General features: G+C 44.4%; 1 protein-coding gene across 2 annotated transcripts in view; it reads left to right on the top strand.

The window, feature by feature from the left end:
* Window positions 1–510: 510 nt before the first annotated feature.
* Window positions 511–22993, top strand: part of Aff1 (ALF transcription elongation factor 1) — a 160075-nt gene continuing 137592 nt past the window's right edge. The window contains exons 1-2 of one of the 2 annotated variants that reach the window (XM_076926335.1): window positions 511–726; window positions 21916–21974. In XM_076926335.1, the coding sequence (XP_076782450.1) occupies window positions 21943–21974 (32 nt within the window). In that variant the 5' untranslated portion in view covers window positions 511–726; window positions 21916–21942. Of the gene's footprint in view, window positions 727–938; window positions 1079–21915; window positions 21975–22993 lie in introns of those variants that run through there. The other variant, XM_076926336.1, reaches the window with a different exon arrangement.

Raw genomic sequence — 22993 nt, 5'->3', positions numbered from 1 at the left:
TTCAGAGTTTCAGTTTCATTCTTTGGGGAATGAGAACAATATACGTGTTTTAAGAAGGTTGCTGCGAAGATGAACCCGGCCTGTGTGTGAAGTCCGGTTTTTTTTCAGCTGTAAATCGTTCCCCCAGATGTTAGTTATTATCTCCATTAAAGGACATGGAATCCGTTTTCAATTGCACGGGAGCTGGCAAAAAAGCCTCCTTGACACTTTCCGTTGCAACTTGACCCGGAGCTTAATCTGGTTGTCAAGCCAAAGGGTTCTGGTGCCCTGCAGCGGCCTGGGGCAGGGTCACCCACGCGGTCGGCGCGGCCACTGCCGCGTTCCCTTCGGAGCCGCAGATTTCCAACCCCCCCCCCCCACGAGCCTCCCACCCGCGTCTCCGCAGGAGGGCCGCGGTATCCCTCTCTTTAGGGGTGGCTCCGGCCGGAGGGTGTGGGCCTGGGAGGAGCCGGGCCAGTGGGGGTGGGGTGAGGCGAGGGGCGTGTCTTGGCACAGAGGGCGTGGCCTGAGCCTCCAGGCGTTCCGGGCGGCCGATGCCCGAAGCTGGCGAGCCGGGAGCTGGCAGAGCCCGGAGCACTCGGCCCGTAGCTTGCACGCACCGTGGTGCGGGCTGCACCTTCGAGTCCCCGCAGTTCAACAGCCGAACTCGCGACCCTGCATCTCAACAGGTCAAGGGAGGTGACCAGCACGCCCCAGCCGGGACTGGAGGACCAAAGGAGCTGGAAGGTAAGCCGAGCCCTGCGTGTCGGGGGCTGGGGGCTCACCAGGTCTCCCGTGCCGCAGTCGCGAACTTCTGGGCAGCCGGGCTGTCCCGCACGCTAACTCAAGCGCCGCCCTTGCTACTTTTCGGGTGGGAACCTTAGGGGCGAATGGGCGCAGAAGACCGGTGCGCCGCCCCTGTCTGCGGTTCCGCTGCAGGTAGCTTCCAGAAAGCCAGAGGACAGGGACCTGAGAGGTCGCTCGTCCTCCCTCGCTCCCTTGAGCCTCGCGTCCTGCGGGAAAATGTCCTGTTGTTGGAGTCTGGTTCCTGAGTTGCGTAACACACGAGTCCCAGAAGTTTCTCGAGGAGTACAGCCAGGTTCTTTCCTCCTCCGCTTCCGATCCTCTTTCCACTCCCCACCCCCCACCCCAGAATCTGGGAGGAGATTGGTGGTACCTACCTATCCCCTCTAACTGTGATGGAGAGGAGGTGTGGGGCGGTGGTCAGCGTCCTCCAGGCAGGGGAAAGTTGGAGGCACTTCTGAGAACTGCTGTCTGGGACGGAGGGAGACAGCGTCTTAAGAATACGGACTGGCCGGTTTCTCGGCACGCTCCCCTCCCCCGCCCCTCTCATACACTTTTCTCCAATGTCGGGTCCTCTGTGGCTGGGTCTCGCTAGTCCTCGGTTGGGGACTTAGAGGGGGGCGACGGATCAAGGGGTACTACGAATCCAACGCTTCCTGTGTGGAGTCCTACTTCCACGAATGGAGCCTTGAGGGACCTGCCGGCGTCTTGCGGTTTGAGTTTCTTCACCATTACTGTTATGCAAAACGTCCTAAGACCCTTGGCTTTGGAGGTTGGGGCTGTGTCCGAATCTTCCGAGAACCAGACGGAGCTGGCGGAAAGCCCTGGCTGCCGGCGGTTCCATTTGCCTTGCTTTGTACTTTTTTGAAGGGTTGGGTGGGATAATTTTAATCCTGTTGGTGCGCCATGGGGGGTATGGCGGGCCTCGGAGGAGCTTGGCACATTGAAAACCTTCAGTGCGGAACCTGGAGTCGAGATGCAGACGCAGTGCTGCCTGGGACAGTTGCAAAGTGAGAATTCTGCAATGGGGGAATTCTGTAGGAGTGCTAGGAGCCAGAGGTGTAGGGGCTATGCTCAGGATTCAGGGCAAGGTTGTGCAGAAGGTCTTAGCTGGGGTCTTGCAAAGGAAAAAGACACAAGTTCTTCCCTGAGGCTTACAAATACCTAGATGGCCCCGCGTGAGTGTTTGCTTCCTCTCTAATGTATTCCTTAGCTCGCCTTTCATCTTTAGTGGAAAGGATTCCTTGAGTGATTATTCTAGAAATAGATCCACACGAGATTAAAAATTCTTTTTTTTTTTTTTTTTTTTTTTTTGGTTTTTCGAGACAGGGTTTCTCTGTGTAGCCCTGGCTGTCCTGGAACTCACTCTGTAGACCAGGCTGGCCTCGAACTCAGAAATCCACCTGCCTCTGCCTCCCAAGTGCTGGGATTAAAGGCGTGCGCCACCACTGCCCGGCGAGATTAAAAATTCTTAATGGCTCACCTGCTTCGTTTAAAGGTGACTTCTTGGCTGTGTGAGGAAGATAAACACACATAAAGGATCAGGGAGAATGGAAAGCTAACAACCCCGGAGAGAAGAGGAGAGAAGACAAGTACTAATTAAAGCTAGGGAAACTCATTTGAACTCTGGAGTGTTTGAGGAGAGAAGGAACTTAGAAGGGCTTTAGACATGAAAAGAGTCAGGATGAGACTTTTAGGGAGAGATGGAATTTTAGACAGGAATGATTGGTTTTATTTTTGAAATAACAAAAGTTTGGTGGTGCTGGAGATGTCGATCCTGGGAGTATCTTTGCCATCTATCTAGAAGCTGGGCTGTTGTGTGTTGGCCTTAATATGTCTTATGCATTCAGCGTAGAGAGTGCATTTCTATAGGGCCTTTGGCTTCGTTCATTTTCGTAACTCTTCGACCTTGCAAAAAGACAGTTTTGATGAATCATGTTCTCTTCCTTTAGGTTACAAAGTTAGACAATATAGCAAAATAAGGTCCAGGCTATTTTTGTTTGTTTGTTTGTTTGTTTGTTTCGAGACAGGGTTTCTCTGTGTAGTCCTGGCTATCCTGGAACTCACTGTGTAGACCAGGCTGGCCACGAACTCGGAAATCCGCCTGCCTCTGCCTCCCAAGTGCTCGGATTAAAGGCGAGCGCCACCACTGCCCAGCCAGGCTATTTTTAATACTGCTTCCCTCACAGTATGTAGAACAAGTTCCCCAACTCCGCCCCCTGAAGTCAGTGTTCCGTTATGGGGTAATCAGACAGTATCAGAACCTGCTGTTTCTTCTGTTTCCTACTTGGTTTAACTGAATTTTGTAAATAGCTGGCTGAGGTAACAGATGGTAGAGACGGTGTGCGCCCCCTTCTTCGTTCTCTGCCTCCTTTTTATCCTTCTGGTTTTTGCTTTTGATCTTTCAAAGAATCTCACTATGCAGCTCAGGCAGCCTTTGCGACCCTCCTGCCTTAGCCTCTGCTGGGATTACAAACGTGCGCAACTTGTGCCACTATGCCCAGTTAGCGTTCTTAGCTTAGTTTTAGAAGACATTCAGTTAAGATATATACATATGTGGGTCTGGAGAGACGGCTGATCTTCCAGATGACCTGGGTTCAATTCCCAGCACCCACATGGTGGCCCACAATTGTCTGCACACACACACAGAGTCATATGGACTGAACACCAATGCACATAAAATAAAAATAAATATGTATGCATAGCATTTTTGTTAGACACCAATTTTTTTCTTTTCTTTTTCTTTTTCTTTCTTTTTTTTCTTTTTTTTCACCAGGGTTTCTCTGTATAGCCCTGGTCATCATGGAACTTCCTCTTGTAGACCAGGCTAGTCTTCAAGTCACAGACAGCTGCCTGCCTTTGCCTCCCAGGTGCTGGAATTAAAGTTGTTCACCACCACACCTGGCGTATACAGAAACATGTTTATCCATTCATTTGTTCAGTTAATTACCACCTTCAGAGTGGAAAAAAGATAAGATCGTTCTCTTTTCTTGTGTTTTGTTGCTTTTGTTTTGAGAAAGGGTCTCACTCTGTGACCCAGGCTGACCTAGAATTTTATCATAGCCCAGAGTGGTCTCAAACTTGGAACATTCCTGCCTCAGCTTCGCAAGTGCTAGGATTACAGACATGAGCTATGGTACCTGCCTCTTTTGTTGTTTGCAGACAAGTCTCTCTTTTTCAAGAGTTTGTTTTTATTTTATGTATATAAGTGTTTGCATGTGGTACTCACAGAAACCAGAAGATAGTGTCAGAGCCCCTGAAACTGTAGTAAAGCTGAAAGCACCCCACCCCCTCAAGTGGGTGCTGGGAACTGAACTTGGGTCCTGTAAGAACAGCTATCTCCAGCCCCTATTGAGACAGATTCTTACTGTGTAGCTGGAACTGACGTGGAATTCAAAACCTTTCTGCCTCTACTTCTGAAATGCTGGGTGCACTGCCACACTGCCAGTTAAAATCAAGCTTTTGAAAAGAAACTTGTTTTTAATTATTTAAAAATTTTATTTACATTGGTGTTCAGCCTCCATGTATGTCTGTGTGAAGATGTCAGATCCCCTGGAACTGGAATTATAGACTGTTATGAACTGCCAAGTGGGTGCTGGGATTTGAACCTGGGTCCTTCGGAAGAGCAGCCAGTGCTCTTAACTGCTGGAGCCATCTCTCCAGCCCTGGGAACAGGGTCTTTCTGTGTAGACCTGATTGGCCTGGTATGGATCTTTTTATTAATGATTACCTGTGTGTGCATATGCGTGGTATATATACATATATGTGCATACATACACACACACACCCACGGGGTATAGATGTGAGTGTGAACACCTGTGTGTTCATGTCAGGAGGGTATCAAGTGTCCTGTTCTACTGCTCCCTGACTTATTTCCTGGAGGACAGTGTCTACCACTGAGTCTGGAGCTAGGCTGGCATCTGACAAGATCTAGCAACCCTTTTGTCTGTGTCCCTCACGGTGCTGGGATTACAGCACAGGTGATTCCATACTTGGCTTTTCACATGAGTTTGAGGGACTTGAGAGCAGTTCTTCATGCTTGTTCATCAGCCCACCTTACCCACTAAGCCATCTCCAACCCTACCCCTACACACATTTTTTTTTTTTCCAGATAGGGTTTCTCTGTATAGCCCTGGCCGTCCTGGAACTCACTCTGTAGACCAGGCTGGCCTCGAACTCAGAATTCCGCCTGCCTCTGCCTCCCAAGTGCTGGGATTAAAGGCGTGCGCCACCACCACCTGGCCCACCGCCTGGCCCGGCTTCGTTTTTAAAGATAGGTTTCAGTTGTAGCTGGCTACAAACTCTGTACATAGTTGAGGATGACATTGAATTTCTGATCATCAGCCTTTACCCCAAGTCCAGGGATTACAGCCCTAGGCCACCATGCCTGGCAATTGAACCATGGACCTGGTGCATGTTAGCCAAGAGCTCTACCACCTAACTGAGCTGTGCCTGCAGCCCCCTCCAGTCCCCTGTGGGCCCCTGAAGCCCCAGCAGCCCCCTGCAGCCCGCACAGCTCCAGCACCCCTCTGCAGTCCCCTGCAGCCTCTGCAGCCCCCACCCCTCCAACCCCTCAACTCCTCATGTTTACAGTGTATTGTCGCACAATTGACACTGACTATGGCCCAGGGCTGCTAACAGGAGCTCCTCTTGCAGGCTTCAGGACAGCTCTCCTTTGGTAGTATTCTCCAGGGAAGAAAGTCAGCTGATGTTCTGAAATTAACTGGCCCATTTTAAATATGACTAAGTGTTTTTTGATAGAGTGACTTTTTCCTACTGGAAGAGCTTTGTGACAAGTGGAGCCTGAAAGGAGCTAACATTATGAAATACCTTGTTCGTCCCTGACACTTCCTGAGTAGGGAGCATCTTCTGTGTGCCAGAGAGTGATCTAAGCATGACATGTGGTAAAACCCTGCTCCTCAGAGAACAATCAGGTACATTCCCAGAGAGCACGTCTGTGTTTACTTCCCATGACCTGCCATGCACACCTAATTGTAGCTCTTAGTTGAGTTCATTTTCCCCTTTAAAATCAGGAAATTGGGCTGAAGTTGAATAACTCGCCTCTGACTCAAAGCCTGGTGCACTTCTGAGTATGGCACACTCTGTTGGCTATGTTGATATGTGGTTTCCTGTTTTTCAAGAATTACAGCTTTACTTAAAATATAAATAGTATTTCTCCTTGGCTAAGTAATTCTCACCACTACTATTGGGTAAGCATTTTCTTCTAGAATTTATATATATATATATATATATATATATATATATATATATATATATATAATTAACAGACAAGTTGTATTTGTCTGTACTGAGCATCTTTGCTGGGCTTGCAGTACAGATCTGTAACTTCAGATGTTCAGAAAACGGAGACAGCAGAATCACAAGTTCAAGGGTAAAAGCTGGGGAGATAGTTCAGTGGTTATGAGCACTGTCTGCTCTCCAAAATAACCCAGGTTCAATGACTAGCATCCACATGGTTGCTTACAATGCAGCCTCAGGGGATCCAAAACCCTCTTTGGGCCTCCGAGGGCACTGCAGGCACACGTGCACAGACACACGCTAGCAAAGCAACTACCCACACACATCAAATAAAAACGAATAAAATCTCAACAAAAAAGAGACAGGTTCAAGGGTAGCCTTAACAACTTACTTATTAAGACCCTTTCTTATTATAAGGCTAGGCATTGTAGTACAGATCTTTAATCTCAGGACTTGGGGAGGCAGAGGCAGGTAGAGTTCTGTGAGTTTAAAGCCAGCCTGGTCTACATAGTTAGATCCTGTCTTACAAAAGACACACAAATAATAAATCAAACGAAAAGGGCTGGATATATAGTATTGTAACACATTGGGCCACTTTTCTGGGGTTGTGGAATAGAGACAGCCTTCCCTCCTACCTACTTATTAAGTAAGAGACCCAATCTCAAAAACAAGGTGAATGGCCAGGGTATCCTCTGGTTTCTGCACATGTGCACCTTACAAACTGCCTTCTTTAGTTTAGAAAAACGCTTACTAACTTTACTAAAGCTCTACTTATGGGTCTCAAGAATACATGCTTCGTAAAGTCCTTCTCCCTATACCATTTCCTTCGGCCTTGGAGATAAGTTGTGTGTATGTGTTGATGGTGTTGATGCAGTGATTCAGGGGTTAACATACATCGGAGCCACAGATGTCCCCATAAGTGCCACAGTCTGTTTCTGGTATGTCTGTGAATGCTGGCTCAGAATTTGCATTTGTAACCCCAAGCTGTTGCTGCTTCTATTTCTGGAACCAGGTTCAGCACCACTGCTTACTGCAGAGGCTTAACACCATAGTCCTGCCCTGGATGTGCAGGCTTATGGGTCCTTAATGTACCTCCTGCCACTTCTCAGACTCTGGGCAAAGCAATTAGCTCTGATCAAGGAATGTGAAGGTGTTATATTATCCTACTTACAAGCTAACAAATTAACCCGCCTGGAGACTGCTGGGTGACAGCAGAGTCATTTTGTCATTCGTAATAATCGTAAGTAGCTAGAGTGCCAGTATTTTCTTTTCTTACTCTTGTTTCCTCCATGCCAATTTGCAAAAGGGTTTGCCTGCAGTCTCAGGGAGCTGTGTTCCAGGAGGGAATCCAGAGCTCAGGGAACTCTCTCTTTTCTAATTGGCTGTACAGCTGCTCTGTACTCCAGGGGAGATACTCTCTTGATCACACCGTATAATAAACATGTTCCCCTTTGCTGTAGTAGACACGAGCTGCGTTCCCCAAGGTTGTTCCATGTGTACATTCCTGAGTTACCAGTATCATAGACACTTGGCACCTCTGCTTCTACAACATGCCACAGACCTGAGAATTGTCTCTAATTAAAATAAGAGAAGGAATATAATAGCACTTTCCTTACTAGTTGAGTAGGTTAAACCACTAAATGTGTGGGTACTTGAAACAGAAAATTATAAATGCTACTATTAATAAGTGCATGGTATTTTTACTCTTGAAAGGAAATGTGGTGACTATCACATTGTATTCATTTATTCTGTGCACATATGTATGTGTGTGGATACGTGCATGCCACAATATATATTATGTGGAGGTTAGAGGACAACTTGTGTTTTATAAAAAGATAGAGAAACCAGGGATATGTTTGGTGGATATATAGTCAGGTGTGAGGAAGGGGTTGCCTCTGCAGACCCATGCTGAGACATCCCTTCCCCGTGAGGGACCAGCCACACAACCGTATAGTATAGAATAGAGTTTATTCAGGGCATGGGGAGGGGAGTTGAGAGGGTAGTAGAGACAGAACAAGTAAGAAAAAGAGAGAGAGAGAGAGAGAGAGAGAGAGAGAAAGAGAGAGAGAGAGAGAGAGAGAAAGAAGGGAGGGGAGGGGAGGGGAGGGGAAGATAAGATAAGATAAGAGAGGAGAGGTCGGCATGAGAGTGGGAGGGGAATGGGGAGACGGTAAGGAGCAGGAGCAAGAGCTAGAGAACAAGAGAGTGAGGAGGTGGGGAGCAGCCCCATTTATAGTGAGTCAGGCACACCTGGCTCTTGCCAGGTAACTGTGGGGCGGAGCCTAGGCTAAATGCCAACACAACTTGTGGAAGCTGGTTCACTCCTTCCAAAATGTGGGTCTCGGGATCAAACTCAGGTTGCCAGGCCTAGTGACCATTGTTTTTTTTTTACCCACTGAGCTATTTGACTTTCCTTTGTAGCAGTAAATAAATAAGCATAGGGGTTAGAGCAGTGACCCTTCAGGTAAGAGCACTTCCTGTTCTTCTGGAGGAGCCATTTCCATCCTCAGGACCCACACAGTGGCTCATAACCATCTGTAACACCAATTCTGGGGGATCTGACATCCTCTTCTGATCTCTGAGGGTATTGCATGCATACTGGCACACATAAATACATACAAGCAAAACACTTATACACACCGAGTATGAATTTGAATGCTCTCCCGTAAGTAAGTTCGAATGCTTGAACACTTGGTCCCACTGGTACTTCTGCAGGAACTATATGTCACTAGGTGCTGGCATTTCAAGTCCCTTCACTCTGCTTCCTGCTAAGGTTGGAGATGTGAGCTCTCAGCTGTCCCTGCTGCTATGCCTGTGGTTGATTGTTGAGGCCTGAGCTGGAGCCTCACTTTGGGCGGCCAAAAATGTTGCGGCCCTCTCCACTCCATCCTTGGTGGCCACTGTTTCCTGGCCCAAGCTGCCAAGCTCTGGTCTGCGGCTCAGGGTTCAGCAAGAGAGAGAGTGAGGGCGGACTTGAAGAATGGAGACCATACTGAGTGTGATTCAATCACGTTTATTCTTCAGTCTCTCTTCCTAGTCCAAGTCCCAAGTCTTGCGTTCCTAGTTCCTAGTTGTACTCCTGTTGTTCTCTTCCGAGTGTCTAATGTCTACTCTTACTCCTAGTGTCTGAATCTCTGTTCTTCCAAATTGTTCTCAACTCTCCTGTCTGCCTCTCGCCTTTTATATGTCTCACTTCTAAGCCATGGCTTTTGGTCACGCCTTTAAGTCATGTCTTTAGGTCTTGTCTCTAAATCTGATCTCTAAGTCACACTCTTAAGTTACACACCTTTAATCTCACACACCTTTAATCTCACACACCCAAGGTATCTAAACCAAGATGTTATCAGAGTGTGCTCAGCTGTTGTAGGCTGATGTAAAACAAGTCTCATATCAGGGTATGTGGTTCAAGATGGCTGCAAAGCTGATAGCTGCTTTCTGCTAAAGTCGGCCCCCAAAAGTTGACACTTCCCTGCTCTTATTTCTCTCGAGTTTATAAGCCCAAATAACCCCCCCCCCGCCTTTTTTTTCCTGTAAGTTGCCTTGATCATGGTGGGTTTTCACATCAAAAGAAAAGTAACAAATACACACATAAAAATGAATAAAATATTTTAAAATATGGGTGTATATATTCACCTCTGTCTTTGAGATAGGGTCTTGCTGTGTAGACTGGCCCTGAACTCAGGATCTGGACTGCTGAATTATAAGTGTGTATCACCACACCCAGCTGAGATTCTTCTTCCAAATTGGATTCAGTTTTAACCGCTGCTTGCACCTGTGAGTAATCCCTTCTAGCACCAGGCTGGAAAGTTGTTCGATGCCTCCTTCCACACCAGGGATTTAATTAAGGAGAGTACAAAAGTGATTCCCCAAGAACAGAAGAATTCATTATCTGGGGATCGAAGAACTTCAAATAATCCAACCAGGAATAATCCCTCATAGGTGTCCTAGGTACTTGGGTTTTCATTCATTCCAGTTTAGCCGAGTTGACAGCTTTGGCTGGTCCCCTGGGGTTGTCTGAGCTGTGAGATTTGTTTTCCCCAGTGGGAACACATCGGGATGCAAAGGCAGGTGGATTTTGATGAGTTTGAAGCCAGCCGGGGTGGTGGCTATTCCTGGTTGACAACTTGACTATATCTGGAAGACACATGCTTTTAATGCAGATCTTGTTTGGTTTTTTGTTTGTTTGTTTGTTTTGTTTGTTTTGTTTGAGACAGGGTTTCTCTGTGTAATCCTGGCTGTCTTTGATTTACTCTGTAGACCAGGCTGGCCTTGAACTCAGAAATCCACCTGCCTCTGCCTCCCAAGAGCTGGGATTAAAGGCGTGTGCCACCACTGCCTGGCTTTAATGCAGATCTTGAGACGCACCTTTAATCTGGGCCACGACTTCTGCTGGAGGCCTATATAAGGACAATGGAAAAGGGAAGTGTTCATTCTTTGCCTGCTTGCACTTACTGCCAGCACCTCTGTTGGAACCCATTTCTTCAGGATCCCAGCTTATACAGAAGACCAGCGGAAACATCCAGCCTGGTAGGAACAAGCAACCACTAGATTCCTGGACTTCCCATTCACAGCTGCCCATTGCTGGGTTAGTTGGACTGCAGCCTGTAAGTTATTTCTATAAATTCCATATATAGATATTGATAGGTAGATTTATTCTACAGTTCTGTTACTCTAGAGAACCCTGACTAACACTGGTCTGCAGAGTGAGTTTCAGGACAGCCAGGGCTACACAGACAAACCCTGTCTCAAAACACCAACAGAATGAACAGCTAATCTAGGTGAGGAACAGTGATGTCATTATTTTAAAATTTTTTATGTGTGTATTTGTTACTTTTCTTTTGATGTGAAAAACCACCATGATCAAGGCAACTTACAGGAATGTTTTAATTGAATCTACATTTTTTTTTCCTGAGACAGAATCTCACTATGTAGCTCTGGCTGTCCTGAACTCACTATGCAGACCAAACTGGCTTTGAACTCACAGAGATCTGCCTGCCTCTGCCTTCCTTCTGAGTACTGTGATTAAAAGCATGTCTATAATTTTGATGTCTACAATTTTGTATTAAGCCACATTTTAAGTTAGAGGTTGTACATGTCTGGTTGACTACACTACAGTGGCAAATTTCTTTCACATTTCAGAGGCTTGACCAAATAGAAACTAGCTGACTTCATACTTTGTGTGCTGTACTGAGGAGAACTGGAGGGAAATTTGATACACACTGAGAAACTCTAGCTACTGGGAAGTCTAAATTTGCTCTTTTATTTTTCAGTGGTTCTTTGAGAATTAGGTACAATGTGTTCCGAACATATTCACCTCACCTTCCACTATTCCCAGAATGACACACCTTTCCTACAAATTAAATCCGTGTATCATTGGATCTGTGGCCTACCACAAGGACAGCCTCTCTAGGGACAACACTCCTCAAGAAAATAGATTCTCTTTTTCCTGGAAGCTGTCAATAACCAAGTGGGGGACTCTGCCCACTTTCTCCATGCTGAGATTTTGTCTGACCTGAGCTTGCACAGGCCTTGTGTATGCTGTCCCAAGCATAGTGAGTTCATTTGTGCAACTGCTCTGCCGTGCCCAGCAGTTTCCTTATAGTTATCCACTGCCCCTGAATTGCATCTCACCGAGGAGAGTTAAGGAATAAAAATACATGTTAATATAAATTAGTCTCAGGTACTGGTGTAAACTAAAAAAAAGTTAAAATAAGGTCCATCCTGTTATTTTTCTGCCTAATACCCATTGTTGTGTGTTATAAAAAGATAGAGACAAAGGGGATCTGTTTGAGGGAAGTGAGGTATGGTGTGGGGGAGGGGGTGCCTCAGCATGGGCTTGCAGGGGCACCTCTTCCCCCTCAGAGGTACTAGCTACATGAAGGTATAGTATAGAATAGACTTTATTCAGGGCATGGGAATTGAGAGAAAGGCAGAGAAAGACAGAGACAGAGAGAGACACAGAGAGGAGTTGACAGCGGCCATGAGCACATGGAGAGAGACTGGGGAGGGGAATGGGGAGAGCAAGAGTAAAAGGGCAAGAAAGAGAGGAGGGGAAAAGCAGCCCCTTTTATAGTGAGTCAGGCACACCTGGCTGTTGTCAGGTAACCGTATGCTGAGGCCTAGACTAAATGTCAACACCCATTCCCATTCTTGTTGCCATGGACCTTAATTTAATATGGAACTACATTTGTCTTGCCTTAGATTCTGGGCCAGCATCTTTTTCCACCAGTTCATGTCCTGAATCACCTACTTCTCCGGAAGCTTAGAAGGGGGCTGTTTTCTAGATGTGGATTTTTGATGGTCTAGACTTGGAAGAATTTTCCTTTGCCTACAAAAGGAGAACATTTTAGATGGCTTATCCATGCCCCACCCCCTCGCCGCCAACTTTCTTCCTCTTTGCCTTGACTATGACTTAGATGTCTGGTTCTCAAATCAGGACTTTTGTACGTGAAGATGACAAGCATGATGCAGACAGCAGAGCGGAGCAGAGTCCGTTCCTGATGCTGTAACCAAGTAGCTGAAAGTCTCCTGGATTTGCTGTAGAAGAAACATAAACTTGGGCCAAGCAGCTGTTACTTGATATCCAGCCCATTGTTAATTATCCCAGAATAGAGTTAAGGCTTTTAAGAGTTGTTGAAAGCATATTACAACACCAAGCTTCAGGAGTTAGGTGGCCTTGCTAAGAGTGTGTCCTTCAGCCAAGCACCAAACAATGGCAGAGGGGACATGGGGTGTGTGCTTGTATCTGGTGTGTCAGAACCCATGAAGCATAGCCTCTGTGTGAGAGTTGGCTGGAAACATTAATTGTTATGGGACCGTGTGGCACTGGAGGATGGAAAAGTCATAGTCACCAAGTCTGTTTGGGGTCCTGTTTGGAGTGGAGTATGTCTTAGTTAAGATTTTACTGCTGTGAACAGACACCATGACCAAGGACAACATTTAATTAGGGCAAGCTTACAGGTTCAGAGGTTCAGTCCAGTATTATCAGGGCAGGAACATGGCAGCTTCTGGGCAGGCATGGTGCAGGAGTAACTGAGTGTTCTACATATTCATCTAAAGGCTGCTAGAAGACTGCCTTCCAGGCAACTCAGAAGCCCATGCCCACAGTGACACACATTTACAACAAGGCCACACCACCTAATAGTGCCACTCTCTGGGCCAAGCATATTCAAATCATCACAGAATGGAATTCTGGAAAATGGTAGGGAGCTGGAGGCGGGGGTGATGGGGGAGAGGATGTGTGATTCATGAGTCATCTCAACATGTTGCCTACTATCAAGGATGACTGTTCCTGGAAAGTGTGGGGAGGAAAAGATTCTTCTAGAGAGAAGCAGATCAGCAAAAACTGACTGGTTCAAGCTCCCTCTAGCTCTCATAGACCCTGTCATATTTGCCTTTGGAAACTAGGTCATGATCATGCAATTTGAGACCTGAATAATTCTCTCTGCCCATTCGAAAGTGGGACCTTCTGGGTATGACCAAACCAATCAGATAAAACCAAAATAATACCACCTAGGAAGTGCTCTGTCTGAGCCAGCCATTGTACTAAAACTTCCATTTTTTATGATGTTGATGATGATGATGTAATGAAGTAAATCTCTGAACCTTGGAGGCAGAAGCAGGCAAATCTCTGTGAGTTCAAGGCCAGCCTGGTTTACAGAACTAATTCCAGGACAGCCAGGGCTATACAAAGAAAACCTGTTTCAAAAAAAAAAAATCCTCTTTCTCTTTCCCCTTCCTTCCCCTCCTCTTCCTCCTCTTCCTCCTCCCCCTCCTCCTCCTTTTCTTCATCTTCCTCTCTTCCTCCTCCTCCTCATTATCATCATCATCTGGAAGCTAGAAAGATGGACCAGTGATTAAGTGATTAAGAAGACTTGTTCTTGCAGAGGACTTGGGTTCAGGTCCCAGCACCACATGCATGGTGGCTTAGAACTGTCTATATCTTTAGTTCCAAGGGATCTGATAATCTCCTCTGGCTTCCACAGGTACTAGGGATGCAAATGCTGCACAAATATACATTCCCTCAAAGTATTCAGACACATAAAATAAAACAAATAGATCTTAAGTAATTTAAAGGATTGAAAAGCTAGTAGATTCATAGAGGGTCATAATAAAAGATTTATAATATAAGAAAAAATTTTCTTTGGGTTTTTCGAGACAGGGTTTCTCTGTGTAGCCCTGGCTGTCCAGGAGCTCACTCTGTAGACCAGGCTGGCCTCGAACTCAGAAATCAGCCTGCCTCTGCCTCCCAAGTGCTGGGATTAAAGGCGTGTGCCACCACCGCCCAGCAAACAAATTATTTTTAATATAGATGTTGAGGTCCAAGAGTCACCCACAAACCACACAAATACTGCTCTCTGTGAGGCTGGGATGGTTTTGTAAAAGCATACCCTAAGACTAAGATCAGGGCTCTAGCCCAGAATTTGGGGGTCGAGGCTATGACTCTGAATGTCTTTGTCTGACATCTTATAAAGGCTAAAACCACAAAACCCACATAAATATAGGAAGTGCGGCCCAGTGATCAGCTACTTAGACGTAACAGTTCATATTGACGTCTAGTTTGATGGCTCCTCTGTAAAGCTTCATGGAATTTCCTAAGATTAGCAAGCCTCATAGAACATTGCAGAATATCTGATCAGCATGACCTTGCTCTGAGTCAAGTTGTTTTTCTGTGTCAGTGACTGGTAGGGTATATTACAGCAAAAATATGAAATCATTGGCAGGCATGGATCAAAATGGCTACATCTATGCTGGGGTAGGGGGGCATACCTCAACATAAATGTGTTTAGTAAGTTAATATGGTGACAGTATTTCTTTATTCTAACTAGTTCCCAATAAGAACACAGACCAAGTTATATTTTCAAGCTTCACCTCAATATCTGGGCAGTCAAATGGTCTATCTTAACCTCTAAACTACTCTGGCCACATTCCAGCCATGATCCCAAATAATACTTGCAGTAAGGGTGTTTTTCTTCCTTCCTTTTCACAGCCAATTTCCTCTTCCTCCTTCTATCTCCTCCTTTCCCTGGCTGGTGCAAGTCCCGCCCTATTCTCTCTTCTACCTAGCCATTGGATGATCAGCATTTATTGACAAGGCAGAGAATAAATGGTAAGAATTGTTTACACAAACTTAAGAGATTCTTGACATAAGCATTACAAAGCTTGAAGATTGAAACAAGATATGAGACAGAAATCAGCATTTGAATAACACAAGGGTAAACTTTACTCAATGCAAAAGGAAAATATTATTATGCCTACAAGATTTAATATGAAACAGAATATGCCTGTTCATACTTCCTGTAGCACAACCAACTTGGTTTCTGCTATTGCAAACTGTGTGTGTGGTTATGTGTAAAAATACAGACAAAGTCTTTAAAAAAACACACACACACACAGCCGGGCGGTGGTGGCGCACGCCTTTAATCCCAGCACTTGGGAGGCAGAGGCAGGCAGATTTCTGAGTTCGAGGCCAGCCTGGTCTACAGAGTGAGTTCCAGGATAGCCAGGACTACACAGAGAAACCCTGTCTCAAAAACAAACAAACAAACAAACAAACAAAAAAAAAAAACAAACCAAACCAAACAAAACAAAACAAAAAAAAAAAACCACACACACACAAACAAAAAAACAAATTGGCTCATCTAATTCTCTTTGATGTCCCCTTACTTCTCAGAATGATGTGCCACAATTGACTTTGCTCATTCTGTCATATGTTGCAGGTTACCACTTTTATTATCATACCTAACTTTCTGTATACATGTATGTATGTGTGTGTGTATATATATATATATGGCTGGAGAGATGGCTCAATAGTTAAGAGCACTGACTGCTCTTCCAGAGGTCCTGAGTTCAATTCCCAGCAACCACATGGTGGCTCACAACCATCTGTAATGGGACCCAATGCCCTCTTCTGGTGTGTCTGCAGAAAGGGAGTGATACTATACTCACAAATGTTAAATAAATAATAAAAATATACATGTATATATGAACATACATAGTACATATGTGTCACACACATAAGTAATGGTTAGATATGCTGAATCTAGGCAGGGCCTTTAACATACTAGACAAGTGTTCCACTGCTGAACTGCTACATCCCAGACCCACACATGCACACACACATGTACACACACACTGTTTTATTTGTTAGTTTGATTTTTGGGTTTGTTTGTTTGTTTGTTTATTTCCAGTTTTGGTTTTTCCCTTTGGAGCAGCATGCAAATGGGTCATGTAGCCCTGGCTGGTCTTGAAATCTTTCTACCTCAGTCTCCAAGTGGTACGGTTACAGTCATGTGCACCATGCCCAGCCTCATGTTAACTGTGTTGGGTGCTGGTGAGTGTACCATGCTCAGCTTCTTGTGACTATGTTTTCAGGTGGAAGATTGGGGCAGAGCGTAACTATGTAGGCGACTGTATCCTAAGGAATGATTTCCTTTACAAAGTAACTTCTTAAACAAGAAATGTTTAAGAACATTTCTTAAACATATACATGCAGGTAAAACACCCATACATACGCATAAAGTAAAAATAAATAAAATGTAGTTGCTGGGCATAGTGGTGAACTCCTTTAATTCTACTCAGGAGACAGAGGCAGACAGATAAGAGCTCTGTGATTTCAGGGCCAGCCTGATCTACATGGTGAGTTCCAGGAGAGCCTGGGCTCTCAACAAAACAAAACAAACAAACAAACAAACAAACACACTTAAAGTAAATTTTAAAAAGAGAGATACTAATCTGAACTATGCATCCTTTCTTTTGCAGTGATTAGAATAATTTTCCAATTATACTGGGCCCTTCTTCATCTCAGTTTACATCTGATGTAGTGGTTATACATTAGTTGTGCAAACCATGTATGAGCATATTAAACAGATCTTGTGGACAGAATCTGGTCTACTCTGTGAGATTAAACCCTGTATCCTCGTGATATAGTCATTTCAGTCCTGCCTCTGTGGTTTCAGAAAGCCTGTGCTTGCAGCTAAGTTGGGGGTATGAATTACATAGGCTGTGGTCTCTTCCTTCATATGCATCTTGTTGTTGGTCTTCAGCTTAGCCTCTAGGATCACCTCGAATTGGTGGTCAGGGTTTGCTTCTCTCATCTTTTAATTGAGTCCTCAAATGTGCCATTCTCTAATCAACCTCTATGAGATTTCAACATCCCACCTCGGTTCCTCTCAGCCAGTCTCTACCCCGGTTTTGGTTTTCTCTACAGCAGCTTTTGCTTAGCATTTCTTTACATGTGCTTCACATGTGTCAGACAGGAATGTCTGACATCGGTACTGGCAGTGGTGTGTGCTTTACCCTTTGGTGCTTCTTTGACTGGCTTAGGAGCTGGAAGTCTTACCATCTTTGTTTGTTGTTGTGATAAGACACTTTAGCAAAAGCAACTTAAGAGAGAAAGCATTTATTTGATGAATTACAATCCCAGATTTTAGTCCTGAAGTTCAGATGGGAACTTGAAACAGCTGATCACATATAAATATGAAATAAAGAGCAAAGAACAATAAATTAATGTGGGCATGCTAGTGTACACTTCATTTTTCTCTACTTAGCCAGTTCAACATTCTTTGCCTAGGGAATGGTGCTACCCACAGAGGGCAGGTCTTCTCAACTCAGTTAAGACATAATAAGAGTGTCCTCATACCTCCTTTTTCTCTTTTCTCTCTGTGCATGCGAGCCCTTTCTTTCTTTCTCTCTTTCTTTCTTTTTTCTTTCTTTTTTTCTTCCTTCCTTCCTTCCTTCCTTCCTTCCTTCCTTCCTTCCTTCCTTCCAATTCTTTCCTTCCTTCCTATCTATCTATCTATCTATCTATCTATCTTTTTCCCTCTCTCCCTATGGCAACTTTTCTGGTCTCCTTCCTTGGGGCCAGGGAACTCACCCACCTGAGATCAGCTTCTCAATAAACCTGTCTTTAATACATTCTTTTAAAAAAAATTAGTTCTCACAGACAGGATCACAGATTTAGACAGTCCCTCACTGAAATTCCCTACTTAATGTGATTCTAGATTGTGTTAATAATATCACAGAGCCCTATGGGTGGACACCTTTCTTTGCAAATAGTTTGGACTTCTTGTTCAGCAGAATCATGTGTGGGAGTTCCATTGGAGACTCTTCAGATGCTTCTACAGAAGTATCATCAAGAATAATGCCAACACAATTCCAATATTGCACACAGATAATCTTCTGTGTGCAAAAGTAAGAGCCGGGAGGGATTCGGCAATATGGGAAGAGAGAAAAAGAGAAAAGGGAGTCGAAGTCAGAGAAGGATATAAACAGATATGAGGTAGAGATTGTAGACCATTGTAAGGCCATTGTAACCAGCTGGAGGACTGACTCGAAAAGAAGTTTGACCCTGAAAACCTTACAGCTGTTGTGGTATGAGTGAAAGGTAAAGTACCCTCTGCTACACTGTAGCCTTTGGGAGCTGAGATAACAGTAACAAATAATGTCTACCAGCATGGAAACATTGTAGTTAGTGGTTTAAATTATGTGAAGAGGGACATCAAAGGCCTTATCAGCACCGCCAACATTGCCTAGGGAAAATTCTGCCCAGTGGGTCAGCCTGAGAAGAAATTGTAACTGTTAATTACAGGAGGCAATTGAAAATGATTACAGATTTCATGTAGTGTTGCCATATAGTATCAAATAGTGCTAAATTATTAAGGTAGTTTTGGCAACCTATCTTGTCTTTACTAATGCTTGAAGAAAAAACAGAAACAGACAACAGTGAAGCAAGTTAGTATAAGTGCAGCCCATTTACAAATAGACAGGAGGGAAAGGAAACAGCTGCTGATATTTACTCAAAGTTATTCCTAGACATAGATAGTACCAAGGCCGCCTGCACAGACTGCAGAACGAATGCCTTTTCCTAAAACTCAGTCCCATTTTCAGAGAGTGAACCAAGAATTTTATTTTAGGCCAGTGTATGACACATGCCTGTAATTGCAACTTGTAGGAGGTAGAGGCAGGAAGATCAGGCAACCTCTGTTGTACAGTGATTTTGAAACCCTGTTTAAAATGAAGAAGAAAAGGAAGAGAAGAAGGAGGAGATTGCCAATTGGACATATTTTTTGTTTGTTTGTTTGTTTTGAGACAGGGACTTGCTATATAGCTCAGCCCAGCCTTGAACTCTTATGGGATTATAAGCATGTGCCTCTATGCCTAGCCAACCTACATTTAAAAAATTGAATTCATGTTTAATAATTACAGGCATTATGACCCCTTCCCAGGCAGGAGCAAGCATGGCACAAGGGCTGGCACATATGTATCCCTACTTTTTTTCTCAAATCATTAAAGTCTTACATGAAAATCAGCTGTTCTCTTGCACACTCAATACCTTTCCCTTCTCCTCCTAGTCCTGTGGAGGATGCTAACACAACCTGTGACCTTGGGCTGATAGCTTCAAACCTAGTCTCATTTGCAAGATGAGATATCAGTGTTTACTTCAGAAAGCTTATCGTCCTGTATACAGGAAACATCAGTTTTTAAAGGGCTTAATCTAGTGCTTGGCACAAAGTTGACTGACACTCAAAAAATAGTATTTCCTTCCCTCTTTCCCATAATAAACTTACTTATGTTTTTTCCCCCTTCTAAAATGCTTTGAGTAGCAGCCTTAAAATTCATAGTAATGTTTGGCTTCTGAAGTATACTATTTTGTTCCTTCAACTTGTGAGTTAGTGAAGAAGAATTTTCTTTCTTTATAAAATAGCTCTACCCTTTAAGAATGTCATACAATACATTTTGAGCACCCCCATCTCCTATCTCCCAACCCCCAAACTTCATGTTATTTTCTCACTGGTATCCCATGAACTTCAGTTTGTGCTGCCCTATGCTACTATGTGTGGGACCCCTCTACTGGAGTCTAGTCTACCCACCCTGAAAAACCTACTCTCCCTTGTTGAAAACTGCCAGAGCATATCGGTTAGGGGTGGTGCTCATTTTATACCCCATGATACAATGCAGATTGGCTTGATCTCACCCAGATCTTGTGTGTGCATCTCAGCTGCTGGGCTGATGGGTAGTCCCTTCAAGTCTGAAAGACAATGCTTCGTTTCAGTCCTCCCTGACGTCTGGCTCTTATAACCCTCGCGTCCCTTCTTCTGAGATGTTCCCTGAGCCTTGGGGAGGGGGTGTGATATAGATGGCCCTTTTATGTGCAAGTACCCCACTAACACTTTTTCTCTGCACTTGATCCATGTGAACTTCTGGGTTAACTGCCATCCATTGCACAAAGAAATTCATTGATGACGTCTGGGAGCTACACTATCTACACTAGCTAGACTATGAGTAGAGAGATACATCTTTAGATACTATGTCCAGAATACTATGTAACAGAGATACTATGTAATTTAGATACTATGTAACAGAATAATAGTAGTGGGTTTGCTGGGTGTGGGCCACATCTTTAATCCCAGCATTTGAGAAACAGAAGCAGGTTGATCTCTGTAAATTCTAGACCAGCCTGGTCTACATAGTGAATTCCAGGCTATCTGCGGCTGCATAGTTATACCCTATTATACCCTATACACTATTGTAACAGATCTATCCATGCAACTTGTGAGCCTTCAAAACATGGATCTTGGGTCAGATTTATAGGACCGGGTGTATGTTCCCCCCTGTAGAGTGACCTTAAATCCATGCAGGAGCCAGTAGGTCACAGCATATTTGTCTACTGTTCACAGGGTTTATAAGTGATTGTGACCATTGATTTTTTTTTTTCCCCAGCAACCTCCACAGCACCTTCCAACACTAGGAAAACTAGCCAGTAGGAGAAAGCTTCCTGGTCAGTACCTGTAACAAACATGTCTTTAGCAGTAGGGTCTTACCAGGAAGTCCTGGTGGGCAACTGAGAGCAAAACTTTATTTTTGGGAGGGAGTACTCTTATGGATAACCCTGGCCAACAACTTAGGGGGAGAGCTATCCCACACCTGGCACTGGGTCAAATTAAATTCTATATAAATATATGGAAGTTTGTAGAGGAGTAGATTCCTGTATGTCTTTTTCAAACATCCGTAGTATTAGTTACCCCTCCCCGAACACCCTCCGCTCTACCCTTCCATCTTTCTCCCAACTTAAACCCCCTGCCATTCTCTCCCTCCCCATCATGCCACCTAAGCTTTACTCTCTCTCTCTCTCTCTTAAGATCTTCCACTTCCTTTCAACCAATGGTCTCTGTCTAATGTCCTGTGCTCTGAGGCTTCTCCTTACTGGACACGCAAATATAAGATTTGCTTCTCAGAGCCATGTGCAAGTGAGATCTTGAGGCATTTGTCCCTTCTGGGTCTCCATTATTTTATTCTTTGTTACAGCTGAGAGAATTTTTCACTATAAATGTTCACCACATTTTTATTATCCATCCATCCATTGATGGGCATCTAAGCTTTCCCCATGTCCTCCTGTTGTGGATAGAGCAGTGACTAACATGGGCGAGCAGGCATGTCTGCAGTAGGAAATCGAATTATTCAGGTATATGTCTGGGAGAACGTAGTAAGATCACATGGCGGACCTACTTCTGCTGTCCCGAGAAGCTGCCACATTGATTTCTACAGTGGCCTCACCAGTCTGTACTCCCAACAGTGCATGAGGCTTCCTTGAATGCCACCAACATCTGTTGCCTTTTGTTTCCTTAATCTTAGTTATTCTGACTGGGTTAAGGTGACATCTCACAAAGTTTTAACTCATTTCCTTGATGGCTAAGAATGATGAGCATTTTCTACAATATTTCTTAGCCATTTTTTTTTATGTGTTAAGAACCATTTTCTAATTCAAATGTGAGCTCTAAATTTCGTCTCCTTGGTGGTGGCAAGCTGGGTGTAGGGTACCTGTGAGTTTACTCACGAGCTCACTCATCTTTACCATCGCTGTTTTTCTTCCAGATGAGCACCTTCCACTGACCAGTAGTCATGGCTTTTAAGGACAGCAGCAGCAGCAGCAGGTAAGTATCGAGTCCGCGATTCAAAAGAATGTAACATTTAAAATGACATTTATCTTTACAGTCTGATATTCTAAGAAGTTCCAGCTGGCATGGTGATGCCTGCCTGTAACTCCAGTACTCTAGAGTCTTAAGCCAGCTTGGAGCACACAGAAAGACCAGCCAGCGTTCCATAGCAAGACCCTGTTTCGAAAAGCCAAGCAAGTCAGCTAGATGTTGTGGCTTACACCTTTAGTCCCAGGACTTGGGAGGCAGAGGCAGGCAGATCTCTGGGTGTTAGTGGGATGTAACAGTACACACCTGTAATTCATGGGCTGGGGGGATTATCAGATGTTCAGTGTCAAACAGGAACATATACAAAGGGAGGGAAAAGTGGAACTATTAACCTAGGTCATCAAATTCTATGTTCTGATACTGGCCTGAACATATGTTACTGGTTTGAGGAAACACACAAATTGAGGCTGTGCCTAATGGATGACTTTATGTGTGCCTTCACAGAGGGAATTCTCTAATACTTACATTTTATTCCCCCTCATCTCTCCTACTCAGCGTATGCAGTATAGAAGTTATCTTTTTTGTACAAAGTGACAGGTGTTAATTGTGTAGAGTGCACTGCCTTTGTGATTTGTTGTCTGTACTTTGATGCAGTCTTGAAGAATACCTCCATGGATATCCAGAAAGGATTTTCAGTAATATAGATAGCTATTTAAACTAGCTATTCAAAAACACATTAAAAAATTTTTAAAAATGTGATTCACACCACTCAATATTTATTGAAGAAGTAAGAAGAAGTGGGGCCTGGGAACTCAGGACCAAGTCTGTTCTTCCTGCTTCCTCCTTTTTGAGGGTCACTTATGGAATTCCGTGTTGTGATCTGGAGGTCCTGTTGTGAATCTTGGTACATTCTCCCCCCCTACTACAGGGACAACATGGGACCTTCTAAGACCAGAATATAAAACTGCCCTCATTTGTCTTTAAGTTTGCTCATAATTTTGGCTACACATAAGTTTTATATTCTTGCA

Source organism: Arvicanthis niloticus, chromosome 27, assembly GCF_011762505.2.
Source record: "Arvicanthis niloticus isolate mArvNil1 chromosome 27, mArvNil1.pat.X, whole genome shotgun sequence".
Taxonomy (NCBI): domain Eukaryota; kingdom Metazoa; phylum Chordata; class Mammalia; order Rodentia; family Muridae; genus Arvicanthis; species Arvicanthis niloticus.
Note: the sequence above shows the minus strand (reverse complement) of the source record. Positions and strands in the feature narration are given on the sequence as shown.